The sequence below is a fragment of the Aspergillus wentii genome, assembly GCF_001890725.1.
Source record: "Aspergillus wentii DTO 134E9 unplaced genomic scaffold ASPWEscaffold_6, whole genome shotgun sequence".
NCBI lineage: Eukaryota > Fungi > Ascomycota > Eurotiomycetes > Eurotiales > Aspergillaceae > Aspergillus > Aspergillus wentii.
Window position 1 is genome coordinate 503543 of NW_024467837.1, and position 27141 is coordinate 530683.

Sequence of the window (27141 nt, forward strand, 5' to 3'; positions counted from 1 at the left end):
ATTCGCTTGGTCCAGTATGCGATCTTCAGCCTATAACAGAGCATCCCTACCTTCAGCCTGAGCGCGAGTTTTTTCCATATGTCAGCTGCTATTAACGGTTCAGATGATGCTTTTATAGCCAGATCTGGAGTATTTTGCTGCCATTTCATAAGGATACTGCTATATGAAGTAAAAGTGGTGGGATGACTCGATCTCTACGAATAGTTACGTAGACACCCATGTATGTAGGTAAAGTACTTGCTTTTTCAACAGCTCCAGGGGTTTGATTAGAATCAATAAAATTACTCGAATTAATACTCGTACCTTGCCAAACCGAAATATCCACTCATTCTTCCAACAAACTGGTGGATCTCATCGTCTGCCGTCGTGACCTGCCATCGCCCCACGGAGCTTAAAGGCGAGCCGCCGTTGCTACAACCTCAACTTCCTCTCCTCCAGCTTCGACGCCCTCCGTCTTGCCGCTCCCTTCAGCTCTCCACGGGGTTTCTCATGTTCGACCAGCTTCATTATTTCCGATCAGCTGGTTTCTCGTTTAAAATCCGTCCTCCTTCTTGTCGTTCGTCATCGCCCGACTAAGCAGACGCTCGTTCCCCGAACTTCTCTCGAATCCGAATCCGATAAGACCTCCGCCCGGTCCATCTTCTTCCACTCTATCTCACGGGGGAACCCTCGATTCCTTCGCTCCATCGTGACGATTATAAACTTATCTCCAATAAAATAAACGAACAGACGGCCGTACGGGTCTTTGACAAGCTCCAGCACGTGGACGGAGCTCCCGCCCATTATCGTCGAGTATCAGTGACCCACCTCTGATTGAGGTCTGCTCACCTGGTTCTTCTACAGAGCCAGGCGGAACGGCAGATCTGAACTTCTTCGACCTGGCACGCAATCCTTCTTCCCACAACCCCCCTTGGGCTGCTCCCGAATACCGTTCCTGGCCTCCTCTCCATCTCGCTCCACAGGGAAGTTCTTCCACTACAGACCGAAATCCATCACCTTTCCCGCTGGACAGCGATACTGGTGACTCTAGCACAGCTGGTGCAGACGAAAGCTTGCCTCTGTCGTTGAATCGCCGTCGACGTCGTCGCAGTACACCCGATACACCCGAGGATACAAGTGAGGGGGGAGATCGAACGGGAAGCGAGTCCGCTTCTCAGGAACAGAGCACGATCCAGTCACACGCCCGTCCAGAGGGCCATTCGCCGTCCCCCAAGCGCAGGCGCCTGGCAAATATGCGGCCTGACGGAGCGTTAAATTTAAATGGCTTCTCCCAGGCGTCAAATGGTTCCACCTCATCTCCGTCAAGGAAAGAGGGGTTGTCCCATCCGCTAAACGGTCAGCCAACATACGTTTCCAACGGAGAATCAAATGGCTCCTCGAGATCGTCGGATAATTCTCCGTCATACTTTGGCCATGATAGAGAGGAAGTAACGAGGATTCTCATCCAGAGTCTGTACGAGCTAGGTTACAGTGGGGCAGCATCACAGTTGACCAGGGAAAGCGGTTATCAGCTCGAAAGCTCGGGCGTTGCCACATTCAGGAATGCAGTGTTGGATGGACGATGGGTCGAGGCTGAACGCATCTTGGTCCAGTCGTTCTATACCAATGATAATAACAATGGCGAAAAGACACCGAGCAGGGAAAAATTAGCATTGGGGGCAAACGCAGAGAAGAACGAAATGCTCTTTTATCTGCGACAGCAGAAGTTCCTCGAGCTGCTGGAAGCTCGGAATCTTGGAGCAGCGTTGATGGTGCTTCGTCAAGAACTGACACCTTTGAATTATGATATTGCTCGACTGCATGCCCTTTCTAGGTAAGATTTTGCCACCACTGATAGTATTTCAATGTTTGATTGAAACCCACTGACTTCAAATAGCCTTCTTATGTGCCCAACAGAACATCTTCACGAGCAAGCTGGATGGGACGGCCCTATTAGCTCGTCCCGGGAACGTTTACTATCTGAACTTTCGAGTACGTTTGCACTAACCTGCTCTCACAAATGGTAATCGGTTGCTAATCATTCGATAGAATCCATATCGCCGTCTGTAATGATTCCAGACCATCGTCTCGCCGTATTATTAGATCACGTCAAGCAAAACCAGATCAACAACTGTCTATATCACAACACTGCAGTTCCACCTTCGTTGTATTCAGATCATCTATGCAAACGAAGCGATTTCCCACTTCGAACAAGTATCGAGTTGAGTCAACACTCAGATGAGGTCTGGTACTGCGAATTTTCACATGATGGCACAAAGTTAGTCACGGCTGGCCGGGATCGTGGTGTAAATATCTACGATACGACTACTTTCGCTGTGCTACATAAGCTGGTAGAGCACGATGATGGTGTTGCCCATGTCAGTTGGAGTCCAGACGATTCCAAACTGATTACCTGCTCCCAAGACAAGAAGGCTCGTGTATGGAGCGTTGAGGTATGAAATTATCTTAAGAAAATTATGGAAAGCCTACTTATACTTACCCTGTTCAACTTAGACTGGGCGTTGCCTCTTAACAATCAACCACCATCGTGAGCCAGTTACAGCAGCCGCCTGGGCTGCAGATGGCGAGTCGTTCGTCACGGCTTCTCTAGACACAAACTCCCAGCTTTGCCATTGGAGTATGCGAGGCCAGGCTCTTCATATTTGGCCTGGAGGCTTCCGCGTTCAAGACTGTGCCATCACCCCAGACGGACGACGACTGATTGCGGCAGATGTCAAGGAGAAGATTCATGTGTACAATTTCATCACACACGAAGAGGAGTATTGTCTTCCAATGTCCAGCAAACCCACCTCGGTTGCTATGAGCAGAGATTCGCGTCACATGCTCGTGAATCTGTCGGAGGGTGAGATTCAGCTTATCGACATTGACACCACGGACATTGTCCGCCGTTTCGAAGGACAGAAGCAAGGCCATTTTGTTATCAGAAGTACCTTCGGTGGCGCTGCTGAAAACTTTGTTGTCAGTGGAAGTGAAGGTATTTTTTTCTTTTTTTCAGGCTCTTTTCCATTTCCGTTACTAACTTTTTATCAAGATTCACGTGTTTACGTATGGCACAAAGAAAATGGGACTCTTGTCGAGACTTTGGACGGGCACATTTCTGGTTGCGTGAACTCGATCTCGTGGAACCCCACAAACCCAGGCATGTTTGCTTCTGCAGGGGATGACTGCTTGGTGAGAATGTAAGATTGCCTTTTTCCTCGATGGGCAGTGGTTGAAATTTTACTAACAAACCCTCAGTTGGACACCGGATTGTGCTACACCACATAGTGCTGCAGCAGGAAAACGCAGAGCAGTGTCCTCAAATGGCCTTACACGTACCAGCGCTTTACGATCAACATCGAGCTTCTATGAATGAATTTCCCCTCAACCAGCTTGACAGCTTCTTTTCTCGGTTAAATTTTTTCTTCAACAGCAATTTTTGCATCAAGGTCAAGTGACGTACCTGGAGCTTTTGGACTGGGAATAATTGATTTTCTCCCTTATTTCCTCCTTCGCCCTTCATATGCATGCATGTCCGCTAGTTTTCCAAGATTCATTCCAAGAGGCATCAGACACTGCCATTTTTGGTCTTACAACATGCTTGCATCCGCTTTATAAGCATTTATCTTTTTGTGGCCTCATGGAGGATTTTTCTTCGGACTTTTGCACATTCGTATATTCTTCTCCTTTCATTGACAGGGCACCATCCTTTTTTTATTCTATTTCATCCTGCTTTGGGCTTTGGTAACTCGGGTGTCCTGGTGTGGTGTCGGGAGGCAAGATTTAATTCGACGGAGTGAAAGCATCATCCGTCATTATTTTCATTTGTCTCTTATTGTTTGTTCGGTTCCTCGTGGAGGAATTCATCAGGCTGTGCCATTTTTACATGTTTTTCAATCGGGGTAGGTACTAGAATCAGAACCAGGCGTCAGACAATCCGTGAACTTGATACATATATGGTTAGCTCAAGTTATCTACATCTCTACTTTCCTATTCTTTCTAGTCTGTTTTAGATCTTGGGCCCACATAGAAAGAGAAAAAACAGGATAGATTTTGTGATCAGATCGTTGTGAAGGTAGAGAAAATGACGACTTCCCGAACAATGTTTATAAATAAAAAGAAGAATCAACCCCGAAACACGTTTCAAACTCCAAAAAAAAAATGAGAATCCAAAGCATTTTCTGATAAGTCAGAAGTAGAAAGACAGCAAATCAAATCCTAGAACATGCAATCGAAGGGGGTGACTGAGAGGAAGTTTTGTATGTAGTTCATAGATTACTGCAAAACAAGGACGTCTGTCAGATTATACCGCTGGAAGGGAAGGAAGATATGAGGATGGATGAGCAACTCACCAGTCTGGTGGTATTTCCCTTTCCTCCACGCGATAGTTCAGCCTCTTTTCTTTATCCTTTCGGTCCCGGCTACAGAGTAGGATCTGAATTCAACATGTTCATACGTAGCTTTTGTTTTTAGCATCTTCGTAAATGACAGTATTGCGCCCTGTTAGCCCTAGGCATTGCCCAAAAAAAGAGTATCTCGATTGCTATAAATTGAAGTCATAGAGAAGCGGGAGAAAATTGCATAATCAGTCAGAGGAAGTGGTGGATTACGAGAGAAGATCAGCAACTGGAGGGGTTGTTAGTGAGGTATACCAAAATAGATACAGATAATTAGTGGCTTACCGTTCATAGGCATCTCATCGATCTGTGTGGAGTAGTAAAGTTCGATGTCACGGAGAATGCGGACATCATCGCTGGTGACAAAGTTGATGGCAACACCCTTACGGCCGAAACGACCACTTCGTCCGATACGGTGGATGTAGTTCTCACGGTTGGTAGGCAGATCGTAGTTAATGACCAAGGACACTTGCTGAACATCGATACCACGGGCCCACACGTCGGTGGAGATGAGCACACGAGAGTTACCCTGTCGGAAATCCTGCATAATGCTGTCACGCTCCTTCTGAGGCATCTCACCGTGCATGCTAGAGACAGTAAAGTTGGCCTCACGCATCTTGTCGGTGAGCCAGTCGACCTTGCGGCGGGTGTTGCAGAAGATAACGGCCTGGGTGATGGTCAAGGTGTCGTAAAGATCGCAAAGGGTATCGAATTTCCACTCTTCCTTCTCCACAGCAATGAAGTATTGCTTAATGCCTTCCAAAGTCAATTCATCACGCTTGACCAGGACGCGCACTGGATCAGTCATGAACTTGGTGGTCATATCAAGAACGTCGTACGGGAGGGTAGCGGAAACCACGACAACTTGGGTGGCAGGAGGAAGGTAACGGTAAACGTCGTAGATCTGTTCGCGGAATCCTCGGTTCAAAAGCTCGTCGGCTTCATCGAGAACCAGCATCTTGATGTGCCGTGTGCGCAAATGGCGTCTGCGGATCATGTCCGCAACTCGGCCTGGTGTACCCGACACAACATGTTGACCATAGTCCAACTTTCGAATATCTTCACCAATGTTTGTTCCTCCAATACAAGCGTGGCACTGAACGTTCATGTAGTCACCGAGGGCCATGATAACGGATTGAATCTGTGTCGCAAGTTCGCGAGTCGGGGAAAGCACAAGAGCTGCGAAATGTTAATTGGAAAATTCACCAAGACCTTTACCAGGCTATCCTACCTTGACTTTCACGAACCACGGTATCGATAACCTGGAGAATACTGATCGAGAATGTAGCCGTTTTACCGGTACCGGACTGCGCCTGGGCGATGGTGTCGCGACCTTTGCAGATTTGCACAATCGCACGGGATTGGACCGCAGATGGGGATTCGTAACCGTATGCGTAGACACCACGGAGCAAGCTCTCCTTCAAGTGCATATCCTCGAAGGTAGGAGCAACTGTGACCTCCTTGGAGGTGTTGAACTCCATCTTGTCTAAATTTGCGCCTGTTAGCCTACACACATTTTCACGGGCATTTCCAGGCCATACCATCAGCACGTCTGTCAATACCGTCCGCCATGATGAATAATCCCACTCCGCTGCAACAATAGAAAAGGGTATCTCAATTCACTGGATGAATGCTGACTCGGTGTCGTTGCGAGATGGAGGAGCTTGTCCGCGAGACTTCTGGCGAGGTGCCACCGCGGAGATCACGTGATGAATCCTCGCCGCAAAGCTCTTGAGCACCGCGAACCTGCCCGACGACGTTCATTAATTGAATCATCACCACGTCCACAGACGGTCGTTTTTTTGCTTCGCTTTTGTCTTCAAGATGGTGCTCGAAGATCAGAGATTTGCCCACGAGGATCTCGAGCGGCTGGAGCACGCTATTGCGGATCGCGTGGCCGACGAACCTCGCAACGTAAGTCGTCCTGATTGAGCCTTTTGCTCATCATCGTTGTTTGCTAATTACCAGTTACTGTCTAGATCCGAGAACGCCTGGCTCGCGACCATGAGATTGCCCATTTCCTGACGCGGATTGAAGACCAATCAAAGCGGTTACTCGATATTTACAAGGATGCCGACGGGTTACGAGAACAGGAACTTCAGTCCATTTCCACCGGCGAACAGTTCGAGGAGTTCTACAAGCAGCTGGATGACATCAAAGATTTTCACAAGCGATACCCAAATGAGCCTGTTGAGAATCTCGAGCGCGCCTACAAGCGCCGTCAGCCCGGGGAAGGCGAAATCGTTGGAATGGAGATTGACAACATGTTTACGGGTGAGGAGGGCTTTGGGCAGTACTTGGATCTGACGACACTTCACGAAGATTATCTCAACCTCCCCGGCGTGAAAAGATTAACATATGTCCAATATCTGGACATATTCGATTCCTTTACCCCGCCGCAACTTCTGATCAAGCGGAACAACAAGCTCTCCGACAAATATTTCAAATACGTTGGGGAGCTTGCAACATACCTGGAAGGCTTCATTAAAAGGACGAAGCCATTGCAAGATCTGGATATGCTATTCGCCAGCTTTGATGAAGAATTTGAGAAGCAATGGGCAGCAGGTGAAGTCCCAGGGTGGACAGAAGAGAAAGCCGAGAACGGTGCGCAAGGGCCTAAAACCGAGGGAACAGGCGAGGGTACCTGGTGTGCGGATTGTGAAAAGGAATTCAAGAACGAGAACGTTTACAAGAATCACTTGACTGGTAAGAAGCACATTCGGGCCGCCGAGGCCCGTAAGGCCGCTGGTTCGAACGAAACCTCGGCACCCCCTGCTGGAGGCGTTCAGTCTGCAGCTTATCGCTTGAAGGAACGTGCCGTGGCAGAGCGTGAGCACCGGATTCGATCACTAGCGCAAGCTCTCCAATCCGAACGTCAAGCAACGCGGATCAATGTGGAACGCAGACAGGGTATGACGGAGCGAGAACGCCAGATGGAGCTTGAAGCTTTGCTGGCTGAGCCCGAAAGTCTTGGTGCCGATGGTCGCGGCAACGAGCCCTCTGATGATGAAGGAGATGAGCGAATCTACAACCCTCTTAAATTGCCGTTGGCTTGGGATGGCAAACCCATTCCATACTGGCTTTACAAGCTTCACGGCTTGGGTGTTGAATATACCTGTGAAATCTGCGGTAACTTTGTGTACATGGGCCGTCGCGCTTTCGACAAACACTTTTCTGAGGCTCTTCATATCTTTGGCTTGAAATGTCTGGGTATCACGTCGAATACCAACCTCTTCCGCGAGATCACTCGGATCGACGATGCCATCAGGCTATGGGAGAAACTCGAACAAGACCGCAAGAAGGATCGGGACCATACCGACAACGTCGTACAAATGGAGGACGCGGAGGGAAATGTTATGCCGGAGAGAATATACCTGGAGTATGTCTTGACACTTCCCAACTCTAGAATGATTATACTAATTTCCAACTCTTTCTAGTCTCCAAAAACAGGGCATCCTCTGATTTATTTTTCGACCTTTGTCTTATATTCCCAACTATCATATTCTGCAGTTTCCTCTTCATTATTGAAAAGCTTGGAGTTTGGCGGGTGTCAATGTTATCATTTCCATAGGATTATGTTGCTGGTTGGGTTATTCTAGGCTGGGGATGACGATCTGTTAGATCATGGCCGCTGTGGCCATGTCCTCATGTATTCTATTAAGACTACCATCATCCGTACGATCATATTATCTGCTATTGCATCCAAAGTTGAAGTCCTCTGGTTGTAGTGTGCAATATCTCATCGGCACTTTAGATCACGTGTTTTCGCGATCCATGGACACGCTTCCCTAGGGTTTCGCGTCACTTCCCTCACTCGCTCGTCCTAATCTCTCAAATCCTATCGTGGGATGTATTCTGTTTCGAGTCTGCTATATCATGTTTAATTTGTCTTTTCTAGCCCCGCGACACGGCCCATAGCCCAGTAACCCATTTGAGCCGTGGCTTGGAGGCCAAAATTGCCATATGGGGTTCAATTTCACCTACCTGTGTGAACTCCTCTCGACCCTCGAGAATAACCGGATTGAAAAAGCGTCCACGGCGGCAAGGAACAAAAATTTGGACACACGGGCTGTAGCCCGGTGGTTTACGCAGCATGGCAAGCGAATACATAGCAAAGACACGGACCAACTAGCCCTTCTCTCGTGCTTGTTTCCGGAAAAGAGAACCGACAGAGTATACTGGCTGCAGGACACTTCCCTAGAAAGGGTAATTGGTCGATGTCTGCTGTTGGGCTCTTCACGGAGGCAGGAGCTTGAGCGCTGGCGCCATTCCGGAGGAGTTGATCTAGGCGAATGCGTGGAGAATGTGATGCGGCAGGCCGAGAATGACATTCCACGCGGTAGAGAAGTCACAGTAGAGGAGATCGATGTGGCCTTGAATAATATCGCCTCGCGATGTAGGTTCTCTGGGCCGCAGGTACGCAGACAGCGTACGGCAGTTGACGTGGAGGGCGCTTTGGGTCCTTTATATCTACGCCTGAGTAGCAGAGATGCTAAATGGCTTACTCGAATGATACTCAAAAGCTACTTTCCAGTAGTCTTGCCGCAAAGGTTCACGATGAAGAGCTTGCATTTTTTGCTTCCTCAGCTTTTGCTTTTCCAGGACTCGTTCGAATCTGCGTTGAAAACACTGGCTTCCGAACCAATAAATTTCTTCCCAGCCCAGCCAGAGCCTGGTCTGGCCAAAGATCTGAGTACCAAGGCCTTACAGTATTTGGATCCTGAGGTTGGTATTAAGATTGGGCGGCCGGAGTACTATAAAGCTCGCAGTATCAAACACTGCTGTCGAATGGTGGACCGTCGCCGAATGAGTATGGAGAGAAAGTATGATGGCGAATACTGCCAGATACACATCGACCTGACCAAGCATCCGAACTCCATCCAGATATTCTCAAAAAGTGGCAAGGATTCAACGGCAGATAGATCGGGAGTCCATCATATCCTCAAGCAGGCCTTGAGAATAGGAACGTCCGAGTGTAGATTTTCTCGTCGTTGTATAGTAGAGGGCGAGCTGCTTGTTTGGAGTAGCAAACACGGAAAGATAGCAGACTTTCACAAGTTGCGCAAGTTCATCTCTCGGTCTGGTGTCTTTATTGGAACAGACCATGATTCTCCGTGAGTGAAGCATATAAAGTGAGACCAGGACATGTCTGACTATAGCCAGGCCACAACCTTACGAGCATTTGATGATTGTGCTCTTCGACATTCTGGTCCTTGACGATGATGTCTGTCTGAGAAAACCACATAGGGAAAGGCGACTACTACTAAAAGATGCGGTACAGGTTATAGATGGTCATGCTGATATTGCCGAGCAGAGAATCATAGATTTCTCCCGTTTCGACGGTCAGGTTAGGCTCGAGAGTATATTTGCTAAAGGCGTTGAAGAACGATGGGAAGGATTTGTGTTGAAAGGATGCGACGATCCATATTTCCCGATTCTTTCTACGGAGACAAGAGGCGCATACGGCCGCTGGATAAAGCTGAAGAAGGACTATATACCAGGATTAGGAGATACAGTGGATCTTGCACTGGTTGGTGCAAAATACGAGGCTCGAGATGCTACTGCGTTGAAGAAGATCCGCAAGCTATTATGGACACACTTCTTCATCGGATGTCTCGACAATAAGCAGGCTGTGTGTCAATTCAACGCAACACCCAAGTTTCGAGTGGTTGATGTGATCGATCGAAATTGCATGAGTGAGCGAAACATGCAAATACTCAACCAATTCGGCGAGTTCAGAGCCTGCGGTCCCGAGTCAGGTTATGGTTTTTGTGTGGAATACGGACAGTCAACTATCCCACATGCAGATGTCATATTTAAGACTCCCTTTGTCGTTGAGATGCTTGGAAGTGGATTCGAGAAACGCTCGGGATCTCGAATCTATACCCTTCGATTCCCTCGGATCCAAAAAACCCATTGGGATAGGACGTTTGAAGACGCGGTTTCATTATCAGAGCTGCAGCTTCTGGCTGAAAGCGCCCGATCAGTGCCTGGCGAGGATGTCCAGGAACATGAGGAATGGACTAAGCGTTTGAAACAGGGGACTGGATCTGCACAGTATATTGTCCAACGATCACAAAGTGTTGTATCTACAACTAGTACATCCTCCAGACCAGCACTCAGCCCAGTCAAACGCTCCACATGGCCGAATAGCCCAAGAAATAGTCAATCAGGTCTGGACTCTACACAGGAAGGTTCAGCGGAAAGGCCCCAGTTGCGAAAAGACACCAACGTTGCCAAAAATAACATCGATATCTATGTTGACAAAACGGCAGAATCGGTATCATCGTCCGATGAATCTTACCCCGATGGGAATTTCCTGGCTGAAAATGACAATTTATCTTCACAGCCCAACTCTCGAAAACGAAAGCTTGATGATCCATCTTTAAAAACCGCACAGTCGAATCCACTGACCCAGAATTTCAATACACCAAAACCGGTGAATGCAGCGGTTAGTCCGCTTAAGACCAGGAAACGCTGTGTAGATAGGACTGGGGTTGCAAATGGGGCATCCGTTATATCCAAATCTTCTCAAACATCAGCCAAGTCGCCCTTGGAAGTAGTTCCATTCTATATCAACCATGCTATTCTGCCCGAGAAACAATGCACTTCCCATTTGGATGTGGAGTTTACACATGAAATCGATGTTTTCTTCCAAAAACTAGTCTCGCAGGAGACTCGAACGGATCTCAAGAACTCTAATCCCTTTGCGGTCTCTCAGGACATGGCCTTGGGTCTTGTTCTGATTGAAAGTGGTAAGGGGTTACTTGGTGCAGAACTTGTTGAGTTCAGCAACAAACTTATACACAAGGCTCCAAACTTGCCTTCCAGAGGGAAGATATTTTTCCTCGATGCAAACTTCTTGAATCTGGAAGTAGACAAGGACGACCTCAGGCTCTGCTTACGTTCTACGTGGGAGAGTATTGGGAAAGAATATTTCTATGCCTGTATCTCATGGAGCCCTGAGGAATCGGGGTCTACAAATGAGACTACCGGTGAAATTCCCTGCAAACCATGGGAAAGCAATAATCAAAAGAACGTGGACTGGGTTGACGATGGTTCAAAAAAGACAGGCGCGCCAAAAGTCGCGATTATATTTGAAAAAGACGAGTTGACCTCGTTGGGAGAGTTCATTTCGATTGAACCTTTGGTTCATTTTGCTGGTCAATATTGATTTTTGAAAACTCTTTGTGTATCTGTATAATATATCCCGTTGAATTATATCCTACTTGCTCTCGAATACATCATAGCAAAACCTGATACTAGGGCCAGCATACCCTCAACACCATCTAGTAGAGACATGATGTATTAATGAGATACTCACTCCCTCTATCACTGGTAATTAAGCTCTAATAAACTCTCCATGGGTTAGAGATGAAAGACAGCCCATATTATTTACTAGGTACAGGTACTTATCTCGAATCAGATGGGATGTTATCGGTAGACAGGGCAGCAACAACACCCGGCAGAGATTGATTCCTGTGGAGGTACTACGTGTATAGACCACATGTAAGTATCGAATCGAGAGTTTGTTGAGCAGAAAAAGCAAAATACACAGCTCAGCTGGAGATCGCCATGGTGGGTCTTCAGATGAAGTCACTTTAAACTTGTTTATTCAATTAATAACAGGTAAATCACTCGCAATTACATATCTCATATCCATGGTATCCCCCAATAACTCATATCAAGCACAGCCGATTTGTAAAGAGCATGACTGATCTGCTCTAGTTGTTGCATTGGTCCGCGCAGGTGTCCCAGCTCTGTATATATTAGCAACTATTCATCCTCATAAGATTTTCAAAGCATTACCTCTCCACGCTCAAGGCACTGGGTGAAGCAGTTCTATGGCATGGTTAGTCTGGATACAGTTGACTGGAGATGGATATTGCTTACCCTCTTCTGGAAGGGATTCCAGCATTGGTCGACGCATGCGGGGGGTGCCTTTGCACAAGTCAGTGGGTTCATATAGAGGATAGGGATGGGGTGGTTACGGTTCCATTGATGAGACAGCTGCCGTAGCAGTCCTGGGATATATTAGCAGGATGAATCTAAGATGTTGAGAGATGGTGTTACCAATGGACCGTCGTCAGTAGGCAGGGCTGCAGCAGCGCCCAGCAGAGACAGCGAGGCAATGGCGACGGAGAAAAGACGCATGTTGATTAGATTAGATTGGCTGGATAATAGTGTAGTGAAGACGAAGAAGATGATAAAGATGATGGAAGAAGATGCACCGATGAGGTGACCAGCAGCTGGCTTTATATCTTCACCTCGTCCCCTACTCTAAACTCATAAAAATCAAATCAAGCCTGGAATGGTTGAACTCGAAACCCCAAAACAAGACTCAATTTCAAAAGCAAGCTCCTATCTATGGTGAAGATCTGTCGATCGGCAGATTATCATCCTGGACGCTAGAGATTAAGCACGAATGACAAAAATGCTTGACTGGACTATATCTGCTGTACGACCGTGACACTTCAGCTGGCCCTACAAACCATAAAATGTTGGGTAGACAGAATGAGAGTTGGTGGCATCCACTGCCCAGACTATTTTCTCTAGATCCGCCCTAACTGGCTCCCTTGGAAATAAGCAAAAATAGCATCGATGTGATTGTGATTGAAGATGCAGGGATAAAGCCATTCAGACCGAAGAGCCGAACCAGATAAAGACTTTTTATGCTTGGGATATCATAGTAGTGATATCATCTCGATGGAGTGAATACTGTTGGTGGCCACTTCGAGGCCCGTGAGAGTCCATGTGTAGATAATTCAGAAATGGTTATGCTTTTATTAAACCTGATCATACAGACTGTTCATCCATAATAGAACGCCTCGCTAGCCCATGATTTATCGAATTGAAAGAGAAACAAAGTCATGCACTACTCATCCCCCTCTCTCCTTGCCCGTACATCTCTCATCAATGCTTTGGCCTCCTCCACTTCCACTCCATCTTGACACAGCTCTCCCGCCAATTGATCGGCCCGTTCAAGGTCTCCATTGCGCAGGGACCAACGGGCAAGCCATAATCTCGCCTTGGATGTCGTTGCTGTCACACCGGTTCCATGCCATCCATCCTCTTCTTCCTCGTTTTTGGTTTCCACCGAAGACTGTCGCTTGCGACGTGTGCGGTTTTGAGTTTCGCTTCCTGATTGGTCGTCGTCCTCGTCCGAAGAGACTGGTTCCTCTTCCTGTGCAACTTGGCCGGATTCTTGTTGCAAGGTGAGTTCCATGTACGCGGCTGCCTCGTCTTCATCCCCGAGGCGTTCGTGAAGTGTGGCAATTTGGTGGAGTGTCTCTGGGTCGAGAATCTTCCGCCCTGGCCCGTCCATTCCCCCGACTTGTGATGCATCTTCGGCGTAGTAGGAGCCCGCGACCAGGGCCCGCTTCAGCGCCTTAATACTCTGGTCTATGCGTCCCATCTTGGCGTAGCACGATCCCACTGCTTGCCACATCTTGGGGTCATAAGGCCGCAATGCTGCCGCACGTTGGTAATAGAATAAGGCGTAAAACGACATGTCCAGTACTTCGTATGCCTGACCTAAACCATACCAGGCGCGGTAGTCTTTGTGATTAACATCGACAGCACGGCGGTATGACTCAATCGCTGCGTGCGTATTCTTCATCTCAATGTACTCGTGCCCCATGAGTGTCCAGGCAGAGAGGAAGTTCCGGTCGAGCGTCAGAGCTCGTCGAAAGTACATCACTGCTTTTTCGTGCTCAGACTTGAGGGAGTAGTAGTTCCCAACCACACAGCATGTTTCTGGACGGAATTTATCAGTGGCAGTAGCCACCTGGGCGACAAAGGCAAGTTGCGGACGTGCACCCATAACATAGAGAATATTCGAGTAATGGTCAAGACTGTCTAAACGGTGTGGGGAAGTAATGAGGATTTCGGTAAATATATGGGATGCTTCTTCAAAATCTGCAATCAAGTTGGTCAGTATTGCAAAGCGGTCATTGTAGAATGAAATACCTTTTGAATGGTAATAAAGTAGCGCCCTCTGTGTCTTGAGGAATGCACTGGTGGGGAATATAGTTTCAAGCTCCGACAGAGCCTGGTAGGTATCCTCGGTGGCCTGGTATAGCTCTTGGCTGCAATAAACGTGAAATATGAGGGTCATGATATTTTGCGGGAGGAGGTCGACAACTTGTTTCAACTGCCCAGCAATTAGTTATCAGTGGGGCCAAGTCAGGGAAACACGCACGTCTTCTGTGCTCGCGAGCAAGTCATTCAGCTCTTGCCAGGCACCCCAATGGAACGGGTTCAAATGAACACTTCGTATAAGCCACTTCTTGGCCTCTTCTTCATTTCGTCCCTTGAGAAGAATGACACCATAGAGATATTCTAGCCATCCCTGTCCACGGTCTTCTAGTCCCTTCTCTCGTCGCTCTGTTAACCACCCCTCCAGGCCTCGTGCCAGATCAGGAAGTGCTCGGTTGACTGTCATTCCCCCGTCCGCTGGCCCTAATACCATCTCCGTCTCCTCATCCTTTCGCTTCTCTCCTGCTAGGTACTTGGAATACAGGGCGAGAAATAGCGATTTTTGACTGATCTTAGGGTAAGGATTCCTAGAGCCGCTGTGTTCCTTCACTCCAGCAAAAGGTGACGCTTTGGCCTTCCCTTTTTGCGGTGTCAATGAGTGTCGTGACTTCGGGTTTGGGGACGTGGTCGAGAGTGGAACAGGAGGTACGGTTGGAGGGAGAAAAACGGCAGCGCAGCGATCATATTCCCGAGTGTCGAAGTAGGACTTTGCCAGTAAGTATTTGTGGGCTTCTTGTGCTTCCAATGAAGCTTCGAGGGGATCTTGGACTCGGAGATAAGGGCTTGGAGCAGGCGGGGCATCTGCAAGGTCCATCGGGGAGTCGGGATCGGTGTCATATTGATCAATTGGTAGGAGGGTATCGAGCATTTCCGCGGCCCTATATTGCGACTGTTGTCAGCTCACGGAGACCAGCATGCATTGTCGAGCTTACCATTTCGCAGACTGGTAGAGACAGCGCTCCGAGCACTTTATCGCGGCATCCTCCAGCCGATATTTCAGCTCTTTGATATTATCCTCTGTAAAATTCGCTGCCATTGTGACCGATTATTTCACACTCGTGCGATTCCAATCACAAGATTCCAGCTCTAAGTCTCGGAAGGTCGATACGTGGGTCGCGCTAGAAAGTCTGCAGATGTTTCCGGTTTGATTATGGCGTATTGGGCGATGATCTCATATTCCAGGCCCAATCATGGGACTGTCAGCTGCAGGGATACGCCAAAAGGAATATAAAACGCGATTGTCTCGTTTTCTGATATAAGCTGGACGCGACTTCAAATCAAGGTGAAGGTGGGGATTGGTCGGCAATGGGAGCACCTCGCTGCTCAAGACGGCCGCAATCAAATGATCAGACCAGGATAGGCAACGGATTAAGCAGGAAGGATAAAAGGAGCCGATATCGCCAGTTGCGATGTCAATTTGGGATCAATAACGGAGCTGCGGTGATCCTGCGACGGACGATGATGATGCCGTCGACAAACTGCCACTTTGGGCGATAAGCAAACGAAGCAAACACGGCAAACAACAGGCGGGGGCCCCTCCCACTCCGCCTGTGCACCCCGTTGCAGCACGAGGATTGTGTTGGTATCCTGCTAGGATTGTCCGAGTGCCCTATTTATATTCTCCTTGTTCCTGGTGTTGATCCGGGCTTCTCTTCTCTGTCTTCATCATCGACAGTCTCCCACAATGACTACTACTCAGCGTGCCGATTTCGAGGCGGTTTTCCCCTCCTTGGCCCAGGACCTCCTGGACCACGCAAAGAAATACAACTTGCCCGACAATGCCCTGGAGTGGTTTAACAACGTAGGTTACCTCTACTGCAGAAACAATCAATATACTAATTGGCTTCATTTTTAGGCCCTCCATGTCAATGTCCCCGGTGGAAAGCTCAACCGTGGTCTCTCCGTGCCCGACACCGGTCTCGCACTCCTCCAGAAGCCCCTGACCGACGAGCAGTTCAAGCACCTCAGCACTTTGGGATGGTTGACCGAGCTTCTCCAGGCCTTCTTCCTGGTCAGCGATGATATCATGGACAGCTCGATCACTCGTCGTGGTCAGCCCTGCTGGTACCGTCACCAGGGAGTCGGCCTGATCGCCATCAACGATGCCTTCATGCTCGAATCCGGAATCTATGTTATCCTTAAGAAGCACTTCCGCTCCCATCCCGCCTACATTGATCTTGTTGAGCTGTTCCACGAGACCGCTTGGCAGACAGAGCTGGGCCAGCTGTGCGACCTGATCACTGCCCCCGAGGACCATGTCGACCTGGACAACTTCTCCATGGAGAAGTACATGTTCATTGTCACCTACAAGACCGCTTACTACAGCTTCTACCTCCCCGTCGCATTGGCTCTGCACTACCTGCAGCTCGCCACCCCTGAGAACCTCAAACAGACCCACGACATCCTCATTCCCCTGGGCCAGTACTTCCAGGTCCAGGATGACTACCTCGACGCCTACGGTGACCCGGCCGTCATTGGCAAGATCGGTACCGATATCAAGGACAACAAGTGCTCGTGGATCATCAACCAGGCTCTGCAGCTCGCCAGTGCGGAGCAACGCAAGACTCTCGACGCCGCTTACGGCCGCAAGGACGATGAACTAGAAGCCAAGGTCAAGGTCATCTACCGTGAGCTCAACCTGGAGAAGGTCTACCAGGACTACGAAGAGAAGGTTGTTGGAGAGATCCGGACCAAGATCGGCGCATTGGATGAGAGCCAGGGCCTGAAGAAGGGAGTCTTTGAGGCTTTCCTGTCCAAAATCTACAAGCGCAGCAAATAGATAATTATAAACAGGCTTTGCTGAGAAGGGAATTACCCTTCTCTCAGTCCTGGGTTTTTTTTGTTATGCCAGCGACTTTGCGCATATTCTTTTTACGCAAATACCCCCCGCTAGATAGCCTATAGAGTAACAGAATAACGCACATAACATGACTGTATATACTGTCATGCATTAATGTTTTGACCAATACGAACACTGGATCCCAATTCCGAGAGCTCTCCGACGTTTCACAGCATTCTTTCAAACCCTTCCACATCTACCTCCCATTCGGCCGGAAACCCAGGCACTAACCGTTGAAACCGACCACCTTGTCCCACATCAGATGCCTCACCCCCAATCCATCCCCCAGCTAACATTCCCACAGCAAACAAGAGTCCCGCACTCGCCGGGAAATATGGCGTAGGCGCCTTATCTCCCGGCCCTACAGGCATTCCCACGTCATCAAACGCAAGGTTCTCGTCCACCAGGTATCGCATCGCCGCATCGACATCCCCTACCTGGGCCGCATTCAACGCCAACATCGGAAAGTCCCAACCCCAACAGTCGGTGAAATTCCAAACCCGGGCAACCTGCTCAGCGGTCGCAACAGCGATTGATCGGCTCACTGCTCTCGAGGCGGGCAAGAGCCCGTAGATGGCAGCGAGCATCGGGTGATCGGTGACAGTTTCTGGATCCGTCCACATGTCAGGTATGCCTTCGTAGAGGGTGTATGTGGTCACGAGCTCATCGTCCAGCCCGCTGGCTATTGCCACTCTGGGCAATGGTGCGAGATGATCGACGACGTGCTTCCATGATGACGGCGCTGGCTTGCCCTGGTGCTCTTTCCAGGCTATGGCGGTTTCCAGACCAAACCGCCAATATGCAAGCTCAAAAGTAGGGTTGATGGTACTGTTTGGTGGTGTATTCTCTGATGCAGGATACATAGGTGGGCCGAGATCATAGACCCCCGTTGACGTATTCCAGAATGCAAACGAAGCCATGAAATCCGCAGATGCGCTGAGTATGTTGTCCCATTTTGATAGAATTGATTTCCTTTTCTGCGCATCATCACAGGTAAACTTATACTCCATTTCTGCAAAATAAAAAATATGCGGCTGCTGCCATATCAGCAGAGAATTAATCTCGCCTGGTGCTGATCTTCCACTGGGGTCACTCATTTTGCCCCATCTAGCGCCGTCATAGCCTTGCTCTTTGGCTCGGTCTATTGAAGATGATAGAAACCGTTCGTATACGCCTATACTACGTTCGAGTAGCGGGTATCTTCCCCAGGGTATCCAATGTGCCGAGTGCCAGAGATACATTTCCATGTGAAACTTGCCATACCAGCCGTTGTTAACGAGGCCTGACTCTTGTGGGGGGTCATCGCCGGCTTCGTTGACTGCTAACAGGTACTGCGAGAGGATTATACGTCGTTGGATTTCAATGGCTGTTGTGTTTCCAGTAGTGGTTAAGTCGATAAAGGATCCGGTTTCCCAGTAGTCTTTCCACCATTTCTTGGAGCTGGAGCTGACTGAAGTGACATCAGATGGTTCTTGAGGCATCATCTCACTTGAGAAGGTCGCTGTGATTTCAAACTCGCCAGTGGGACTGAAGTCTGGCTGTAAGATGTACCGGTGGGAGTTGACGTTCCTAGTGATTGATGCGTTGCCATTCCAATGCAATGCGGTAAAGTAGGTCGTATTGTCCATTTTATGCTTTGTTTGAGCTTCTTCCTCTCCCTCTCCAAAGAACAACTCGGTCGTATGATTAGAGACTGCCGCCCAATCTCCCACAAATGGGGCTTCGAATTTCTTCTTGTCCGTAGCGTAAGGGTAGTCAAAGAATAAGGCGATATTTTGCTGAGAGAGCAATTCAGACTGCACTCGGATAGCCACCGTATCGAACGCTGGATCGACCCATGTCCATACCGTTGTGGCGGTTCCATTTATCGAAAATCTGGATTCCAACCTGCCCTGCTGGATATCCAACTCTTGAAATTTATCAGTCAGATCATGCTCGGTGATATTCCAATCATCCCCGAGGAACACAAACCCAATCCTTCCCAAATTAATTCGATGCGGGTTCGCAATGAGCCATTGCGAGATTTCCGGCTCCTGTTCGTTTGGTATCGCGTAATTGACCAGTCTCCCATGTGTCCACCAGTCAAGCCCTGTATAGTCTGACGGCGAGGTCTCGCCAAAAGTAGTGGGTAAAGACGAATTATGCCATCCCCATGAGGAGAGAATGTTGAAAGGCAAGAATGTTTGCAGTCCTGTTATATCTGCTCCGAATGCAAAGTTCCCGTTTCCCACCTGCATAGGGGTAGTATTTGAGCTGGCATTGCGCGTAGGATTGAAGCGAGAAACTACTTTCTTGCGATCGATGGGCCGTGGTAATTCTGCTGCAATGACAAAGTGTCTTTCAAATAAGGAGAAAGCAAGTAATAGGGGTCCGAGAAGGTGCAAAAGCTTGAACATTGGTACTCGTCGGCACCTTTGGGCGATGATTTAGAATTATGTTGAGCTTCAATGAGATATCCAGCAGGAATAAGTCGGTTCTTTTGAATAAAAGTGGCCTTAGAGAATAGTCGAGGCCTCCACTGGACCAGAGTCGAGGTGCTGATGTCCAGAAATTCCGGGATTCAAATTCAATACTAATCCCACGAATAGCTGTTACTCAAAGGATAATCATTTTCTTTGCCTGGGATGGCTCTGAGAGGTGTCATCAAGAACAAGACATAGGACTATTCTAGAGTAGCAGCCTTCTCCTCATTTGCGGGGTTTAGCCTGGTGATATTTCGGGTTTAGATATGCCGAGGATACACCAGAAATATTTGAGGATTTATTGTCATAAATTTGGAATAGATATACCTATGTTCCATCACTGCCCGAGTTGTCGAGATGCGATTATTGAGGTCTTCCCTCATAATGGCCACAGAAACTGTTCTGCTCAGTATTTTGATAAAAAGCCGTCAATTCAACCGTTTGAGTAACCCTGATACCATCGAACGCTCGAGGGCCTTTGTAAAGTTGAGTGTTGACTAAAGGTACAGGATGATCTGGGGCTAAGTACGATCTAGATCCAAACCTGCCAGATTGATTTCCCGGTCGTGTTGTTGATCTCGAATTTGTTGGTCTGGTTCGAGAATCCCCTCGCCTGTAGCTAGTTTCTGACATAAGGCGTGGTAAGTAGTGGCTGACTAGAGGGCGTAATGCTGGAGCCGAAGTCACAATCTGATATATTCATCAGTCTCAGGAGTGTTTCTAATAAGAGGTACTGTAAGTGTAAAACGGCTTACCAAACCAAGGCCTATCTCAATAGTCGAACATATATATGTCGGATAGCCGACCCATGTCATGTCCCCATCTGTGATCTGCGTCGACTGATAATAATAATAGATACGAACGGCACCGGCGATATTAATGAGTATCCCGAGCCCAAAGACGTAAGCTACAGCAATTTTCTGACGCAAATTCATGTGTAACTTCCAAACCAAGGTCATCGGGATCAAGGTGCAAAGAAAATCGGTCACAGTATTGAGGATACTGGCCGTAAAGATGAATTCTGCTCCATCGAGACAATTGTGGTGGTATGCCGGTTTTGAGTCCCAGTATGCTTTTAACGGTCTAAGGCAATGTCAGTTTAGGAACAGTGGAAAATTCAGAAACGAAGCCTCACCGGCACTGAAGAAGAAGGATCAGGATAAACCCTACAAGACAGGCGGAGACAAGGAATATGGTTCCTGTAAGTATTATATAGTGAAAATTGAAGGCGAGCTTTCCAGTGTTTCCAAAGAGACGTCTGCAGAAGCACAGTAGTGACAATTTCGTCAACCCAGAAGACAGGGAAAATGTCACTTGAAATGCAAGGTTCAGTTTCTTTGTTGTGGAAATATCTAGTCTGGGAATATCCCAAACATGGCGATTCCATCCGTATCGTGCTGATCCGACTGACATGACCACATACATTGTCAAAGCGACTGCCTGTATACCTATTAGTATCAACACGATCTGGCGAGTAAGAATAGCTGTCATCGCGCTCACTGTTGCAAAAAGGATGAATATATCATCTACACCAAAGCTAGATGTGATTCTCACCCTCGAATACACACGGAGAACTATGGAAACCAAGACCAGCACACCAAAGATGATGTTGGCGATGACAATTCCCTGTCCATGCGTAGCGGGGTCAGTATAGTTTGGCTCTGGCCAATTGTCCATAATGGCCTGGTTCCTAAATCAATTGTCTCTAGTCCTTGGATGATGAATTAGGAGTGCGATATGGAATATGCCACAGGGCTGACAGCTCTTTAGACTTCCATATTAAACACCAAAGATCAATTTGGTTATTTACCACATAGGTCGGGCGATTCAGGAGATGAGGAGTCATCTGGCTAAGTCTTTGCCGCGTATTCCCCTCCTCTTATATGTCGGACTATGGCACCCTGTGAAGATGGCGTTATCCATATCTGCAACACATGGTTAGCGGGTGTTCGATTATCAGCGGCTTGGCCGTGATTCCGATAATCATGCATGCTGGGCGTTGTGCCAGAAGTTGAGTAGTATCCTGCATAAGCCATGGAGGGTACACACGAAAACCTACCGCGAGACAAATTAGGTGTGTTGCATTGCTGCGCAGATCAGAGGGGAAGCTGAGTGTCGGGCTTGTCTTAAGTCAGAAATCTTCCTCACACCGGATCATCCGTGGAGGGATAATAGAAGCGAGCCATCAGGGAAGCTGGTTAGATGGCAGTCATTTATGCAATGATGATGACTGTCGTGCTGTAAAGACACGCGGGCCTCGAAGGTGGGATAACAACCACTGAATCTGAGTATAATCTGAGCAATCAGCATTGAGAAATTTAATCGCATCAGATAGTGTGGGAAAAGACGGCAAATATCCGTACAGGGTAGCATTGGAGGAAATCACATGCAGTTCATCTATATAGTATCCTGCATGATTAGCTTGAAACAGCCTGCAGCCCTGAAACGCCGAACATGTACCAGCAGCAATGATCTGGATGGAATTGATTCTGTCAAGTCATTGGAAAACAAAGAGAGAGAGAGAAAGACAGATCCAGAAGAGGTGATTCCATAAAGTCACGGGACGCTTACGGCCTGAGGCCATCCTTCGCACAACAACTTGACCTTCAAACCTTTATCTCTTCCATGCATTAGACACGCCATGAAGAGCCGACACTCGCCCCTCTTGCTGCATGGATATAAAGTTTGGTTCCATCATCGCTAGCGATACTACCATGGGCGGATTCCTTGCCTATTCCCATTCTGGTTTGCAATCATTCGTTTATCTTAGGATCTACATGACTAACTTATCAAGAATCAATACTCCTATAGAATAGCATGTGAGTTCTCTGCAGGATCTGATAGCAGAAATATATTTCACAATAGACGACATTGCCTCTTGCATCGGCAAGCACAAGAACATAACCCGGGTATCATATTCTCTTCAACACCAGATGAAATGCATTATAAAAACCAAAGAATCGCTCGAACGCTTGATACGAACGCAAAATAATCAATCTCATCCCACCTAAGCATACGCGATGGTCTTCTCGGACTCGATGGGTTTCCAGTTACCCCTCTTGGCCTCCGCACTCTCTCTCCTGAGCTGTTGGCATGATCGAATGAACAAGATAATATGGAAAATTCTACAACGTATCCATCAGTACCAGCGTATAGCTCTATAGGGAGTTTGGAGGACATACGCAGATACTAGGGCCAAGATAGCAGCGACCAACGCCAAAGGTTTCTTGAGGAGTAATTCTCCAACCACAGCGATAGCTCCAAGGGAAAAGAGAACGAGGGCGGAGAGTCCATCAAAAACAAAATTGATGACGTGGTGGTTTGTGCGTTTGCAGATGAGAAGGATTTCTTCCACCAACGACCAGATTGCTACGCAGATGAACTGAAGGGGGTTAGCTGGGCTCAATCGAATCCAGGAGGAGACATACAAAGATATAGATGTCTATGTTGGGAGTCACCACTGCAATGAGGACGATAGCAACGATGTTGAAGATGAGAGCCAGCGTTCTCAAGATGAGAGAGTGGATCCAGAAGCGGCGCTCGTAGCGATCTGTAGCAGATGTAGTAGACACAGACATGTTGGTGTATTCTGTATGAGAATAGCCAGTGATGAATGGTAATGAATTGGTAATTGGTAGATGACAATTGAGATTAGTTTATTGCTGCCATGCTTAGTATTTATGTTCTTGGATTCCATCTCACAGATACAAATAGCATTGAGGCAGACAGCTCTGAAACACAGCCGCAGGCTTTAAAGGATGACAGGGTCGCAGGATGTAGAGCCCAATAATTGCCACAAAACAGTTGATAATAATTGATGCTTATTGGCTATATTAACTGGTCAACACGAAGGAACTGTTCTAACGCTGCTAGTTCAGAGTCGGCTTCAGGATTTGTCCCACTGGCGATGGAGGGCTGTGACAGCAACACCGCCACTATGGCCGACCGACCGTCCAACTAAGCCCATAATATTCTAATATTACCATTTGTCTCTATTTAGGCTGGTTCGGCCCTTAAGGCTTAATAAGGCTGACTAATAGAACTGATCTGTATAGAAGAATATTATCCTCTATGATAGATAGATATCATATCAACACGAGTCGAGTTAGTGATAGGTAGTACCTTAGTACTTTTTAGAACTTAACTTGATGAAAAACTCATTATTTTGGTAATATTGTTAACTTTAAGTTAAAAAGTACTAGAATGTTTATCTAGAAAGGTCAAAAATACCACCGTGACTCGACAAGTCGAGGCGCAAAAGCCACCTCGAACTCAACTCCTAGTAGTGAGTGCTAAGCAGTTCTGGATGGCTATCTAAGCTTACTAAACTTATCTTTCAGACCCTTGATTCTAGTCAACTTAGAGAGTTAACAGGACCTATATTCTTGTATGGGAATCGAAGAGGGCATAAGATGCGGACACCGGTTTTGCAAAGGGTTGTATCCTCACCACACTGCTGCACATCGCCGGCACGGTAAATTCTAGAATTAGCAAAGTGCGAGGGTTGGATAGAAATAGATTTGATTGGATCTTTTATTCAAAGCGCCGACCTTGAATGATTCAAATGGCTAGGCGCCTTTCTTTGTATTGGCTCGTAGTCAGTGGGGTAGTGTGTATTCCATGGGCCTCAATGTCACCGTGAAACATGCAATGACCAGTCGTGAAGGGAAATTTGAAGAACCTGGAGACTCTGGATCTTTCATTTCCACAAGCAGAGATACTATTTCTCGTCCGATTCAGGATATCCTGGATTGTATCAAGGAGGTTACGGGGGCAGAGAGTGTTCGAACCATGTAGATGAAGCTACATTGCCGCTGGGGAGATACGATGTGCTTCATGCATGACGATCGAATTCGACACAGGCGGAGAACACAATGGCCTTCTATCTGTCCTGGAAGGGTGGCGTATGGCGTTCTATTCCACTGCAGGTTCACGCGAGGCTCGGCGGCAAACAGTCCAATGGACTTTCTTGGATGAGCTTTCCGCTCTTATTCTATTTTAGCGGATAGTTCAAATCTATGCGAGGTTTCTACAACAACACTTCCACCACGTTCGCCTGGCTTTGAAACGCCACCAGTGACAGAAACGTCCCTCCATCATCATCTCAGAGCATTTGGGCTGACATGGTCATTCTTCAGAGGCAGCCGCACCACTTGTCATGCCAGTGGATCTAGGGCGAAAGGTTGCAGGAGGCACCCTTTTTATCCTTTCTCTGCCAGGGACTGATTCCAGCCATCTTTCAGGAAGAAACTAGTTTAGATATGCTGTCCACTAATTACCTTAACAGCGCCAGGTGTCTAAACTGTTGGCTACTGTAAGCGCATAGGAATTTGGTTCCGCTTTACTCGGACGCAATTATTTCAAATCAAGAGGGATACAGGGCGCCGGTACCTTTTCTCTCCATCTATCAGGCGCCGTGGCGGCAGCTAGCTGATTAGCTTCTGTTAATGTATGATCTTACATACCAGCCAAAACATAGAGAAAATAAATCACAACTGCCTTCTAGCCGCTTTGATTACAATGGCCATTGTATACCAGAACAAGGCGCTTAGCTGGCGGCCATCACTGCTGATCTTTAAGAATATTCTATATTCTTAGAATTTTATTTTAGATAATGAAAGGTCTTTGTTCAATATAAAATAGAGAGATAGTCCTCATTCATCCTACCTGATTAAATACTACACCAAAGCAAATCATTCTCTTATTTACCAGAAAATCGAACACAAACTATATACATTCAATATATATATACAGTCCTTGTACGTTGCCCCAATACAAGATGGATAGTCTTACTCATGTTCATCTTATGATCTCACAGCAGCATTGGATAAATACCTCTCGTGACTTAGCAAAACCAATACCCAACCTTACGACATGAGCTTTCAACTCTCTATAGCAATCTTTGGCTCAGGTATCTCCGAGCCTGCCCACTGGGGATTCTGCATCCATATTCCAGGGGAAATGGAGGGCGAGCTCCTCCATGTTAGGGTGATTGATGTGCGACTCAATATATTCCAATTCGAGCCTCGGATCCCACACGATTTGGAATCCCAGACTGCGTTTGGCCTGTGCAAATTAAGAAACCTCAATTCAGCGGAGCGCTCCAAGGTGGCTTCAATACTGGCACAGGAGCCGGCACCAAGGGGTGGAAAGGAAAATTGCCAGAATTGGGTGGTAGACGCGTTGGTCGCACTGGAAGTGGAAGAGCTCGTCCCAGACGGAACGGCAGATATTTGGAATTCAAGGATTGGCAAGGAATCTGATGACATCAAAGCAGATGTTGAGGATGACTACTGGTTCCCATTAAATGAGAGGTGAATGTTATTATACAGGAGAGTAGCGCATCATTGACAGATCAACCTCCTCCATCATCTTGTGTTCTTCTGGAAAGTAGGGAATGGAAGAATGGATGATATCAACCCACTCTTTGCCCGTAGCAATCCGCCTAGCAGCAAAGAACTCCCTCTCTGCGAGACTGTACCCAGCCTCACCCCAATCAACGATTCCAGCAATCAACCCGTCCTTGACGATGATATTTCCCGCGTGTAGGTCTCCATGGGTCATAACTCCCAGGTTCGGCAACCGTTCATCCCCAAACGACAGGATCTTCTCCTTCAGTATTTCCTCTTCGTCGTACCAGATCCCCTCTGGCCTTGATAGACGAAGGGCCTCCACAACACCCAGTTTGTACTGTTTAAAGGAATAAAAGGGCCCGTATGTCTTTGTTGATTTGTAATCCCACGGATGCCGGAAGAGGATGTCCCGGCATGGCCCGCCATTTACCGAGCCCAAGAAAGAACTGCCCAGTTGACGCCATTCCTGGACGTAGGATTTGAGTTGGCGCACAATCACTTGCATTTCCTCAGAAGACATGGTTTTCATGCATGAAGCGAGCGTTTTACCGTCGATCTTGCTCATCAGGATGAAACCTATATCCCCAACGGTGTATGCGCTGATGACTTTGGGCACAGGCACGTTTGTTTTTGCAGCAATGAGGATCAATGCTTCTGCTTCGCCCATCGTTACTCTCCAGCCAAGTTTCAGAATGGTGGAATCGGATAATCGCACTATTTTGCTGCCCAGATATTTACCAAAAGTCGAGTCTATTGCGGATTCAATCTGATCGATTGGAACTATGGTTCTGTCTTGTTCACAGAGAGAGTCTGTGAAGGTGACCTTTGATCGGTCGGCCATGATCTTGGCCAAATATGCAATAGGAGTGCCATTGGGATTCTGGGATTTTGCTGGTAAGATGAGGGATTTCATACACACACATATATATGATGCATACTACTGACCTCCTGGTAATAGTTTAAAATGCTGGCTGGAGGGTGTCCCATGGTTGTGATCTGAATTCAATATAAGAAAGCAGGAAAAAGAGGATTACTTGTCGCGGGGTAAAAACAAACACCAACTACGGTGGACT

At 47.6% G+C, this 27141-nt stretch overlaps 12 protein-coding genes across 12 annotated transcripts; 6 read left to right on the forward strand and 6 right to left on the reverse strand.

The window, feature by feature from the left end:
• Window positions 1-1232: 1232 nt before the first annotated feature.
• Window positions 1233-3355, forward strand: ASPWEDRAFT_52944 (uncharacterized protein; the record flags this gene model as incomplete). The annotated part of the gene is made up of 6 exons (XM_040837805.1): window positions 1233-1813; window positions 1877-1971; window positions 2029-2432; window positions 2494-2974; window positions 3032-3179; window positions 3238-3355. 6 exons carry the CDS (start codon window positions 1233-1235, stop codon window positions 3353-3355), a joined length of 1827 nt encoding a protein of 608 aa, XP_040686489.1.
• A 1230-nt stretch (window positions 3356-4585) lies between these two features.
• ASPWEDRAFT_174253 (ATP-dependent RNA helicase eIF4A) lies at window positions 4586-5948 on the reverse strand (the record flags this gene model as incomplete). Its single annotated transcript, XM_040831200.1, has 4 exons — window positions 4586-4605; window positions 4662-5555; window positions 5608-5862; window positions 5918-5948. The coding sequence occupies 4 exons, from the start codon at window positions 5946-5948 to the stop codon at window positions 4586-4588; spliced, it is 1200 nt and encodes a 399-aa protein (XP_040686490.1).
• A 249-nt stretch (window positions 5949-6197) lies between these two features.
• ASPWEDRAFT_185287 (SF3a splicing factor complex subunit PRP9) lies at window positions 6198-8053 on the forward strand (the record flags this gene model as incomplete). The annotated part of the gene is made up of 3 exons (XM_040832073.1): window positions 6198-6290; window positions 6356-7755; window positions 7814-8053. 3 exons carry the CDS (start codon window positions 6201-6203, stop codon window positions 7836-7838), a joined length of 1515 nt encoding a protein of 504 aa, XP_040686491.1. The 3' UTR covers window positions 7839-8053.
• Window positions 8054-8339: 286 nt separating this feature from the next.
• Window positions 8340-10491, forward strand: ASPWEDRAFT_87048 (ATP dependent DNA ligase domain protein; the record flags this gene model as incomplete). The annotated part of the gene is made up of 2 exons (XM_040839577.1): window positions 8340-9490; window positions 9540-10491. Coding segments are annotated over 2 exons (2103 nt in total), but the record flags the coding sequence as incomplete, so codon positions are not given.
• A 1519-nt stretch (window positions 10492-12010) lies between these two features.
• On the reverse strand, window positions 12011-12505 carry ASPWEDRAFT_593998 (uncharacterized protein). The gene is made up of 5 exons (XM_040838450.1): window positions 12450-12505; window positions 12368-12400; window positions 12270-12317; window positions 12186-12218; window positions 12011-12136 (listed from the first exon to the last, which is right to left on the reverse strand). Exons 2-5 carry the CDS (start codon window positions 12373-12375, stop codon window positions 12061-12063), a joined length of 165 nt encoding a protein of 54 aa, XP_040686493.1. The 5' UTR covers window positions 12376-12400; window positions 12450-12505; the 3' UTR covers window positions 12011-12060.
• Window positions 12506-13103: 598 nt separating this feature from the next.
• On the reverse strand, window positions 13104-15903 carry ASPWEDRAFT_159022 (anaphase promoting complex subunit CDC23). Its single transcript, XM_040829758.1, has 4 exons — window positions 15347-15903; window positions 14578-15292; window positions 14346-14529; window positions 13104-14294 (listed from the first exon to the last, which is right to left on the reverse strand). Exons 1-4 carry the CDS (start codon window positions 15448-15450, stop codon window positions 13252-13254), a joined length of 2046 nt encoding a protein of 681 aa, XP_040686494.1. The 5' UTR covers window positions 15451-15903; the 3' UTR covers window positions 13104-13251.
• A 195-nt stretch (window positions 15904-16098) lies between these two features.
• On the forward strand, window positions 16099-17193 carry erg20 (bifunctional (2E,6E)-farnesyl diphosphate synthase/dimethylallyltranstransferase; the record flags this gene model as incomplete). Its single annotated transcript, XM_040837807.1, has 2 exons — window positions 16099-16215; window positions 16270-17193. The coding sequence occupies 2 exons, from the start codon at window positions 16099-16101 to the stop codon at window positions 17191-17193; spliced, it is 1041 nt and encodes a 346-aa protein (XP_040686495.1).
• Window positions 17181-19897, reverse strand: ASPWEDRAFT_61081 (uncharacterized protein; the record flags this gene model as incomplete). Its single annotated transcript, XM_040838557.1, has 2 exons — window positions 17181-19570; window positions 19849-19897. The coding sequence occupies 2 exons, from the start codon at window positions 19895-19897 to the stop codon at window positions 17421-17423; spliced, it is 2199 nt and encodes a 732-aa protein (XP_040686496.1). The 3' UTR covers window positions 17181-17420.
• ASPWEDRAFT_594015 (uncharacterized protein) lies at window positions 19864-21500 on the reverse strand. Its single transcript, XM_040838451.1, has 4 exons — window positions 21216-21500; window positions 20851-21155; window positions 20471-20798; window positions 19864-20405 (listed from the first exon to the last, which is right to left on the reverse strand). The coding sequence occupies exons 1-4, from the start codon at window positions 21390-21392 to the stop codon at window positions 20079-20081; spliced, it is 1137 nt and encodes a 378-aa protein (XP_040686497.1). The 5' UTR covers window positions 21393-21500; the 3' UTR covers window positions 19864-20078.
• Window positions 21501-22528: 1028 nt separating this feature from the next.
• On the forward strand, window positions 22529-23211 carry ASPWEDRAFT_42850 (uncharacterized protein). The gene is made up of 3 exons (XM_040835876.1): window positions 22529-22840; window positions 22898-23097; window positions 23144-23211. Exons 1-3 carry the CDS (start codon window positions 22736-22738, stop codon window positions 23151-23153), a joined length of 315 nt encoding a protein of 104 aa, XP_040686498.1. The 5' UTR covers window positions 22529-22735; the 3' UTR covers window positions 23154-23211.
• Window positions 23212-25403: 2192 nt separating this feature from the next.
• On the forward strand, window positions 25404-26205 carry ASPWEDRAFT_42851 (uncharacterized protein). The gene has a single exon (XM_040835877.1). The coding sequence runs from the start codon at window positions 25590-25592 to the stop codon at window positions 26031-26033; it is 444 nt and encodes a 147-aa protein (XP_040686499.1). The 5' UTR covers window positions 25404-25589; the 3' UTR covers window positions 26034-26205.
• Window positions 25562-27073, reverse strand: ASPWEDRAFT_42852 (uncharacterized protein). Its single transcript, XM_040835878.1, has 2 exons — window positions 27014-27073; window positions 25562-26948 (listed from the first exon to the last, which is right to left on the reverse strand). The coding sequence occupies exons 1-2, from the start codon at window positions 27053-27055 to the stop codon at window positions 26040-26042; spliced, it is 951 nt and encodes a 316-aa protein (XP_040686500.1). The 5' UTR covers window positions 27056-27073; the 3' UTR covers window positions 25562-26039.
• Window positions 27074-27141: the final 68 nt, after the last annotated feature.